Genomic DNA, 10,009 nt, shown 5'->3' with positions numbered 1-10,009 from the left:
GCAGATGTTGGTGTGTGAGCTGATGCAGATGTTGGTGTGTGTGGTGATGCAGATGTCGGTGTGTGTGCTGACGAGTAATGAGTGTGTTAATCTGTTTGTTTCTGTGGGTTCAGCAGGTCACGCTGACCGCCGCTCTGTTATATTATTACCTAACATTTTAATTCTCAGCCGCTGGTCTAATGATGAGTTCAAATGTCCTCTGAAAATACGTCTCGTGTTATTTTAAGGTATGACGAGGAAAGAAATTGATGTCCTTTGATGTTATTAAACCTAAATGTAATAAAATGTGTTGTGTTCGTTCAACCCTCTGGAGCTGTTCATGAGGTGGATGCAGCATCAGCCTGGTAGAAAATTACTGACCAATCCCACAGGGAAATATACGACACCATCCTTATATAAACCTAACGCCCAGTCACTTCAAATACAAAACAAAACATGGAAAAGAAACACAAACAAACAAACAACTCCACCTGACCAAAATGTTTTGAGTTCTTCTACCAATGCCAGTACCAACATTCCCAGTTAGGGAGAAGGTGAAAAATTCGGGTCCCCCAAATCACTAAATCTGCCCCTGAACAACACCCTAAGGTCACAGCTACTAACGGTCAGAAACACTGATGAAAGTTTTTAATTTCCAAATTGGCATCACATGCTTTGACAGAACCAACACAATGAAATACAAATAGAGCAAGTATTCATTTCCATATAGGTGTATCGATCGGTTGCATTGACAGAACCACCTCGGTTATACAGAACAGCATTCATTTATTTAGCGGAAACATTGTGCCATCTGTAACATAATTAGTGTTATTAGCAAGTGTAATAGTGGATTAATGTACTTCATGCACATTTCTGCCTTGTGGGGATATTTTTATATTGTGGAAAATTTCTCACTGTGTGGTATTTTTTACATTGTGAGGACATTTTAACATTGAGAGGTCATTTTTACATTGTGTGGTCATTTTTACATTGTGTGGTCATTTTTACATTGTGAGGACTTTTCTGCATTGTGAGGACTTTTCTGCATTGTGAGGACATTTTTACATTGTGAGGACTTTTCTGCATTGTGAGGACATTTTTACATTGTGAGGACATTTCTGCATTGTGAGGACATTCCTACATTGTGAGGACATTTTTACATTGTGAGGACTTTTCTGCATTGTGAGGACTTTTCTGCATCGTGAGGACATTTTTACATTGTGAGGCCATTTTTACATTGTGAGGACTTTTCTGCATTGTGAGGACATTTTTACATTGTGAGGACTTTTCTGCATTGTGAGGACTTTTCTGCATTGTGAGGTCATTTTTACATTTTGAGGACATTTTTACATTGTGAGGACATTTCTGCATTGTGAGGACATTCCTACATTGTGGGGACAATTTTACAATGAGAGAACATTTCTGCATTGTGGGGATACTTCTGCATTTTGAGGACATTTTTACATTGCAAGGACATTTTTACATTGTGAGGACATTTCTGCATTGTGAGGATACCTCTGCATTTTGATGACATGTTTCCATTGTAAGGTCATTTTTAAACTGTGAGGACTTTTTACATTGTGATGACTTTTCTGCATTGTGAGGACATCCCTACATTGTGAGGTCATTTTTACATTGTGGGGACAATTTTGGAATGAGAGGACTCTGTTTTTTGTATATTTGTACCTGTCTCTGAGTCTGAAGCACTGTCATGTCACTGTCTTCTATCTTTGTCCTAAGTGTTGTCTGTGTGAAAGCAGCCGACTCAACTAACCTAACTGCAAACCAAATCTACCCTCGAGTACAAATAAAGTTACCTTACCTTTATTGTGAGGATACTTCTGCATTTTGAGGACATTGCTAAATTGTGAGGACAGTTTTACATTGTGAGGACAATTTCGCAATGAGAGGACATTTCTGCATTATAAGCACATTTTACATTGTGAACATGATTGTGCAATGGAATTACTTTTACACATTGTGGGCACATTTTGCATTGCGAGGACATTTTTTTTTTTTTTTTACAATATGAGGGCAATTTGTAATGTGAGGATATTTCTGCACTGTGAACCTGACCACGGGCATTTTTTTTTTTGTCTTGGAAAATTTTTGGAAATTTTTTAAAACAACAAATCTTCCAAACCTGAGACACATTTGGAAGACATATTTGTTTTTGGGCAATTTTTATTTTCTTGAAAAAAAAAAATCCTCTAATTTTTGGTGTTTTTTCTTTCTTTAAAAGTTTTTTTTTTTTCTTTAAAAAATTTGGCAATTTTTATTTTCTGTATTCTCTCAAGAATTTTTGTTGATTTTTCTTTAATTTTGGTGTTTCTCTTTTTTTTCCTTCAAAAACTTTTGATTTTTTTTTTTTTTTTGGAAGGTATGTTTTCCTTAAAAATTGGTGGCAATAAATACAAAATACAACAATTTAAATTTGTATACTCCTCCCTTAATTATACATAAAAAAACATGTTCCTCCACAGTGCTTAAAAATAATTTGACTCGGCTCCGTCTTTTTGCACCACGCACCCTGTTCGTTAGTAATGAACAGTCCCTTTATGCAGGATCATGTGAGATGTTTCGATGTTTCATCATGCCAATAAGTCACATGACCATGCAAACAATGAGGCGTCATTATATTCATCAGGTTTTAAACACCAGCTGTTACTGTGTCTCAGAGCTGAACACAATAAAGTTTTATAATGAAGAGAATAAAGACTTCCTGTTTGCACCAGCAGCAGGTGACCAGCAGGTGTCATCATGTTGACTGTGACAATAAACCATCAGACAGCAGAGACGAGTTCACACTCCTTTAATACAAACATCTTCACAATAAATACACCTTCACTATCAATGTGTGTGTGTGATACAGTATTTGTGTTAGTGTGTGTGTGTGTGTGTGTAACAGTGTGTGTGTTTGTTAGGCGGCGCGGGGACTGTAGTATGGCAGAGCTCTGATGAAGGCGTCAAGTCGACTGCTGAACAGCTCGCTGTCCAAACTTTGACCCAACACACACACCGGGTTCTTCACTATGTACTCCACATACAGCTGAAAGACAGACGGACAGGAAGTTAAAGGATATTTTAGTAATAAAAAGTTGTCTTTCAAATCCTTCACAATAAAAGCCCTCCATCACACAGACTCCTGCAGGTTCATCATGTTCTCTTTAAAGGTCGTTTCACACCAAACACTAATAATTTGGGTAAATAAATGACATGAAAATCAGGCACGGGCTGTGTCACAGTATTACGGTATATAAGGGTATTTGAAAATCTCAATACCCAAAAAACACTCCTCTATTAAACTCATTGTATGTAGTGTATAACAGCTGCCACCAGAGGTCAGTCTTCAGTCTCTACTGATGGAGCTTGCAGCTGGGGGTGGGAATGACGTTACAGGACTGTAAACAGCCGGCCAGCGACAGCAAAGAGCACATCTAACTCTGTGTAGTTAGAGTACTGTGATAACATCATATCGTAATATCGTATCGTGATTAAGGTACCGTGATAATTAACATTCACGTCAATAAACCACTCAGCAGTTGCAATATCTTTCTGATATATATATATATATATATATATATATTTCTTTCTTTGTTGTTTTTGCGTATCATGCAACCCCCAAGGGAAACTGTAATATTTCAGAGATATTAAAGGAACATTACACTGAGTTTAAAAGGATAAACGTGTCTTACGTTGCTGTATATGTGCTGCAGTGTCTCTCTGGCGTTGGGGACAGACAGGTCTGTGTTCATGACGAACCTCAGTCCACTGGGAGTCTCATAGTAGTGAAGACGATACTTGCTGGTCTGAAAGGACAAGAAGCCCTCCTTCCTGAGGACAGATAGGCTGCTAAGGACCACAGACAGAGAGGCAGACAGACAGACAGACACAGACAGGTAGCTGTTGTGAAGGATACATGTCCAGAGGAGACATCTTACTGACGAATGAACGGATGGAAAACAGCATCCCATACATCAGCTTAAACTCCTGCGGGCAGACAAACACACAAACATTTTAATTCTCACAGACTTTAGGGATTTACTTGTTCTTTATTAAAGGTTCCTCTCACCTCCTCTTTGGGGATCCCTGCCTGCTTCTTACGGTTCCACTCATTATAATACAGACAGCTGCCATTACGGTCAAATATGTACAAGTTATGGACCGTCATCTGAAATAAACACAAACAATAGAGTAATATATCATAAAATACAGTTATGAACGCCATTTTACATGCAGAACGTTATTCACACATTCTGTAATATATAGAATGCATATAAACAATTATCTGCCAATAATCAATACATCAAAAAGCACTAGGTGTTTCACATGTGTGCCGAATTTAACACGAGTCCCTCTAGAATCTATAACACCTTAAATTAATTTTCTATCTCATGTGTGTTTTTAGCTATTTGTTGTTAAATATCGGTGTTAAAATTACATATTTTTAAAACAGAGTCTGGTTGTCGGGTCGGTTCAAACGGCACAGAGCGGTCAGAAAATGGTCTGAAACTCTCAATATCTTTAAAACAAAAACACTTCATTGCAACAGGTATAATAACTGATTAAAAGGCGACAGACTGCGATTAAACATGTTGAATTTTGTGTTTAATTTACGTTTACAGAGAGACTTTCCAAAGCAGCAGCGGTGTTTACCTTCTCTTCCTGTTTCCTGCCACGCTCAGGACCCCGCTGCAGGGTGTCCGCTTACATGCCAGAACAAAAGTGCTTTTTTGGGAGTTTTATAAATTTATATTTGAAATAAATGAACAAGATAAAAACACACAATTAAATCTGACACGTTATTTAATGATTTAGGTGCCTCTCTGATTTTGTTGGTGAGCCATACACAGCGATTAAAGTCCCGCCTCACAGTCACAGTTAGTACAAACACAGAGACAAGATGGCGGCCGCAGCATCCATGATGCCGTACTTCGGGCAGAAAATTTCTTCTAAAAACGACATGGTTCCGGACTGGACCAGCCAGGAAGTCAGCACCGGGGTGAGTGCACGCTATGTGGGGTCGGACCGGAGCGGACCGGACCCGGTTCTGTTCCCGAGGAGAGTTTATAACGTGTAAACAGCGGCTGAATGAGACAGCACTTCTTTCACTGAGCTAACGGCGGCTACCGCTAACTCTGGTTCACTGTGTGTTAAAGTTCGGATTAGAAGAAGAACAAACGGGCCGAACCGGACCGGATTCAGTCCCGGTGCTGGTTCTGAACCTGCTTATAGAAGTGACAGACCGGTGAATGTCCGAGATAAAGCCGGATGATCGGCTAACTGTCTGTGTCCGATAATAGGCTCACCGGGTTAACGCAGCTTTAAACAGGTGTAGACAATAGTGTGGTGTCCGATAATGGATGCAGTATTGTTTCTGCCTGAATGATAACAGTAACATACAAATCTAATGTGTTAAACACCACCTGTCTGTCTGTCTCTCCACCCACCTGTCTGTCTGTCTCTCCACCCGTCTCTCTCTCTCTCTCTCTCTCTCTCTCTCTCTCTCTCTCTCTCTCTCTCTCTCTCTCTCTCCCCCCTGTCTGTCTGTCTGTCAGACCACCATCATGGCAGTGGAGTATGATGGAGGAGTGGTGATAGGAGCTGACTCTCGCACCACCACCGGGTAAGAGACACACAAAATATGGTGCTTGTATGATCCCACTGTGTGTAGTAAACACTCATCTAAACCTGTCTGTCTGTCTGTCTGTCTGTCTGTCAGAGCTTACATCGCCAACAGAGTAACGGACAAACTGACTCCGATCCACGACCGGATCTTCTGCTGCAGGTCAGTTTACTTCCTCCTCCAACAGTTCTGCTTCATGAAGTTGAAACACTGGGATGAGTTTTTAGAACCAGAACAGAGGAACCTTTCAGGGTCTTTGTAGGGACGCTTAAAGAACACAGGAACCTTTTACGGTCTTTGTAGGGACCTTTAAAGAACACAGAAACCTTTCAGGGTCTTTGTAGGGACCCTTAAAGAACACAGGAACCTTTCAGGGTCTTTGTAGGGACCCTTAAAGAACACAGGGACATTTCAGGGTCTTTGTAGGGACCCTTAAAGAACACAGGAACATTTCAGGGTCTTTGTAGGGACCCTTAAAGAACACAGGAACCTTTTATGGTCTTTGTAGGGACCCTTAAAGAACACAGGAACATTTCAGGGTCTTTGTAGGGACCCTTAAAGAACACAGGAACATTTCAGTATCTCCTTAGGGACCCTTAAAGAACACAGGAACATTTCAGTATCTTCTTAGGGACCCTTAAAGAACACAGGAACCTTTTACGGTCTTTGTAGGGAAAGAACACAGGGACCCTTAAAGAACACAGGAACCTTTTACGGTCTTTGTAGGGAAAGAACACAGGAACCTTTCAGGGTCTTTGTAGGGACCCTTAAAGAACACAGGAACCTTTCAGGGTCTTTGTAGGGACCCTTAAAGAACACAGGAACATTTCAGTATCTTCGTAGGGACCCTTAAAGAACACAGGAACCTTTCAGGGTATTTGTAGGGACCCTTAAAGAACACAGGAACCTTTCAGGGTCTTTGTAGGGACCCTTAAAGAACACAGGAACATTTCAGTATCTTTGTAGGGACCCTTAAAGAACACAGGAACCTTTCACGGTCTTTGTAAGGACCCTTAAAGTACACAGGAACCTTTCAGGGTCATTGTTTCAAAGCATTTTGGGGGATATCGAGGAACTGTAAAGGAAAGTCAGGAACCTTTTCAGACTCGCAGAATGCTCTTAATGGAACTTTTAAGGAATTTTGTTGGATCCCAAGAACATGTTTGTTAGCCTAGAAGCATTTTATAAAAAGCTCAAAACATTTTGGTGAGCATTTTAGAATTGTAAAGGAACAAAGGAACCTTTTTTGGACGCCCAGAAACATCTGTGATTTTTTTCAGCAGCTCCCCAGGGACACATAACTTTTTTACAAACTTTTATGAAAGTCAGGAACCTTTTTGGAGAGCCGAAGCCATTTTTTAATGACGTTTACAGGAATCTGGGAAGAACTTTGTAGGACCCTCAAGAACATATTCAGAAGTGTAGAACCTTTCTATAAAAAGCTCAAAACATTTTAGCAGCCATCCAAGAACTTTAACAGACACCAAGTTCCTGCGGAACACAGAACCTTTTTATGGAGACTTCAAATTTCAGGATTTTTTTCAGAAGGTCAGAACAATTGATGACATTTAAGGAACAGGGAATCCAGAATGTTTTGTTGAGTAACCTTTTTATAAAAAGCTCAAAACATTTTCGGGGTCATCTATGAAATATAAAATAATTCAGGAACCCTTTTTAGAGCCCAAAAGCTGTTAGCTGCTTTTTAGGAAACACAGAGCAATTTATAGAAACATGTTAAGACTTAAACAGGATCTCTTAAACCTTTTTGGTAAGTCAGAACCATTTTACATAATGCTTTTAGGAACTGGGGAACCTTAGCCGGAACTTCTTATCTATTGTAAGGAACTTTGTAGGACTCGGGGACATTTTTGGAACTACAGAACCTTTCTGTAAAAGAGCTCAAAAGATTTTAGGGGTCATATAAAACTTGTGAAGGAACTCAGGAACCTTTTTTGAAATCCAATAACGTTTTGGAAATCTATCTGGGAGCCCCTCAGGAACACGTAAGCTTTTTAGAGACACGTTTTGAAACTTCAGGAACCCATTTGGAGGGCCAGAATCATTGTATCACAATTTTTGAGACCTGGGAATCCAGATTCTTTTTAAAGTAACCTTGTAGGACCCCAAGAACATTTTTTTCTGAAGCCTAGAACTTTTTTATAAAAAAGATCAAAACATTTTAGGTGCCATCTAAGAACTGGAAGGAACCCAGGAACCCTTTTAGGAAAATTAGACCTTGTTTGTAGGAGCTTTTTTAGAGAACGCAGAACATTTTAGAGAAACATCAAAGACTTAACCAGGAACTCTTGAACTTTTTTGAAAACTGAGAACCATTTTATATGATGTTTCTAGGAACCCAGGAACCTTAGCGAGAACCTAGAACTTTTTAAAGGAATTATTAGGACTGGGGGACGTATTTGGAAGCGTAGAGCCTTTTTTATAAATAGCTGAAAACATTTCAGGGGCCATCTAAGAACTGTAAAGGACCCATTTAGAACCTAGAACCTGTTTAAAGGAGTTTCTTTAAGAACCTTTTTAATGCTGCTGTTCTGTTGTAGGTCTGGATCAGCTGCTGACACTCAGGCCATCGCTGACGTGGTCACCTACCAGCTGGGCTTCCACAGGTAACACACACTCATACAGTTTGATTGACAGCATCAGCATCCAGTCAGCTGTTGGTAATGTTCACCTGTCTCTGTGTGGTCCCGCCCCCCAGCATCGAGCTGGACGAGCCCCCATTGGTGGAAACGGCCGCCAATCTGTTCAGAGCCAGCTGCTACCGCTACAGAGAGGAGCTGACTGCTGGGATCCTGGTGGCAGGCTGGGACCGTAGGAAGGGGGGGCAGGTACGACTGCAGTGCACACAGTACATGTACACACTCTGAGTACCACTGATGCTCACCTGTCTAACTGCTCACCTGTCTGTGTCCTCAGGTGTACAGTGTTCCCATTGGTGGCATGCTGGTGAGGCAGCCGGTGTCGGTGGGCGGCAGCGGCAGCTCCTACATCTACGGTTTCATGGACTCCAACTACAAACCAGGACTGACCAAAGAGCAGTGTCTGGAGATCACTGCTGCAGGTACACACTGTTTGCAAGGCATGCTGGGAGCTGGAGTCCACTGCAGGACTGCTGCTTAGTTACATCTGTCTGACTCTGTTTTCTACCTGTCTCACACCTGTCTCTCTGTCTCAGCTCTGTCTCTGGCGATGGAGAGAGACGGGTCCAGCGGAGGTGTGATCAGACTGGCGAGTATCTCCGAGGAGGGAGTGGAGAGACAGGTCATACTGGGAAACCAGCTGCCTTCATTCTCCACACACTAAACACACACACACAAACACACACAGTGCTGTGTTAACCAATGTTAATGTTCATTTTGTGCTGTTAATAAAGTTTTCAATCTGTGTTTTTTGTCATCCTGTTCTTCTTTTAATAAGAAGGGTACTGTGGGACCAGGATTAACCTTAGCTTAGCATGAAGACTGGAAGCAGAGAGAACTGCTAGTTTAGCTTAGCATAAAAATTGGAAGCAGGGGGAAACTGTTAGCCTAGCCTAGCTTAGCATAAAGATTGGAAGCAGGGGGAAACTGTTAGCCTAGCTTAGCATAAAGACTAGGGGGGAACAGTTGGTTTAGCTTAGCACAAACACAAGAAGCAGAGGGAAACTGTTAACCTAGCTTAGCATAAAGACGAAATAGGGGGAAACCATTAACCTAGCTTAGCATAAAGACTGGTGGAAGTAGAGGAAAGCGGTTAGCCTAGCTTAGCACAAAGACTGATCAGTGAGAAACTGCTAGTTAGCTTAGCATAAAGACTGGAAGCAGGGGGAAACTGTTAGCCTAGTTTAGCACAAAGACTAGGGGGAAACGGTTAGTTTAGCTTAGCACTAACACAAGAAGGAGAGGGGAAACTGTTAACCTAGCTTAGCATAAAGACTGGTGGAAGTAGAGGAAAGCTGTTAGCCTAGCTTAGCACAAAGACTGTGATCAGTGGGAAACCGCTAGTAAGCTTAGCATAAAGATTGGAAGCAGGGGGAAACTGTTAGCCTAGCTTAGCATAAAGACTGAAATCAAAGGGAAACTTGTAGCCTAGCTGAGCATAAAGACTGGTGGAAGTAGAGGAAAACTGTTAGCCTAGCTTAGCACAAATCAGTGGGAAACTGCTAGTTAGCTTACCATAAAGACTGGAAGCAGGGGGAAAGTGTTAGCTTTCTAGTGTTTGGGTCTGTGTTTTATAACTGATACTCAGGACTGTAAATACATTTAAAAATTTTCCTGCTGGGAATTTGTAACATGGTATATATAGACATAGCTATTAGAAGAATATTATGGTCTGTAGAGCAGGTGATGTAACAACCAGAGTTTCCATGGATCCTTAAAACTCCTACAAGGTATTAAATTCATGAAT

The 10,009-nt window shown here is 41.0% G+C and overlaps 2 protein-coding genes and 1 long non-coding RNA gene across 4 annotated transcripts; 1 reads left to right on the top strand and 2 right to left on the bottom strand.

Annotated features, from left to right (window-relative positions):
- Positions 1-2,775: 2,775 nt before the first annotated feature.
- On the bottom strand, positions 2,776-4,775 carry trappc1 (trafficking protein particle complex subunit 1). 2 transcript variants are annotated; one of them, XM_050062219.1, is made up of 5 exons: positions 4,636-4,775; positions 4,052-4,150; positions 3,899-3,969; positions 3,675-3,813; positions 2,776-3,028 (listed from the first exon to the last, which is right to left on the bottom strand). In XM_050062219.1, the coding sequence occupies exons 2-5, from the start codon at positions 4,148-4,150 to the stop codon at positions 2,900-2,902; spliced, it is 438 nt and encodes a 145-aa protein (XP_049918176.1). In that variant the 5' UTR covers positions 4,636-4,775; the 3' UTR covers positions 2,776-2,899. The 2 variants fall into 2 exon arrangements, with proteins under 2 accessions (XP_049918176.1, XP_049918177.1); XM_050062220.1 differs by lacking the exon at positions 4,636-4,775 and adding an exon at positions 4,597-4,621.
- A 49-nt stretch (positions 4,776-4,824) lies between these two features.
- psmb6 (proteasome 20S subunit beta 6) lies at positions 4,825-9,009 on the top strand. Its single transcript, XM_050062218.1, has 7 exons — positions 4,825-4,981; positions 5,538-5,605; positions 5,702-5,767; positions 8,164-8,229; positions 8,322-8,451; positions 8,540-8,684; positions 8,799-9,009. The coding sequence occupies exons 1-7, from the start codon at positions 4,883-4,885 to the stop codon at positions 8,924-8,926; spliced, it is 702 nt and encodes a 233-aa protein (XP_049918175.1). The 5' UTR covers positions 4,825-4,882; the 3' UTR covers positions 8,927-9,009.
- On the bottom strand, positions 5,774-8,146 carry LOC126401119 (uncharacterized). The gene is made up of 3 exons (XR_007571045.1): positions 6,314-8,146; positions 5,954-6,259; positions 5,774-5,912 (listed from the first exon to the last, which is right to left on the bottom strand). It is a non-coding gene; the product is annotated as an uncharacterized LOC126401119 (long non-coding RNA).
- Positions 9,010-10,009: the final 1,000 nt, after the last annotated feature.

This window comes from Epinephelus moara, chromosome 14 (assembly GCF_006386435.1).
Source record: "Epinephelus moara isolate mb chromosome 14, YSFRI_EMoa_1.0, whole genome shotgun sequence".
NCBI lineage: Eukaryota > Metazoa > Chordata > Actinopteri > Perciformes > Serranidae > Epinephelus > Epinephelus moara.
The sequence above is the reverse complement of the archived record's forward strand: the minus strand, read 5'-3'. Positions and strand labels throughout refer to the sequence as shown.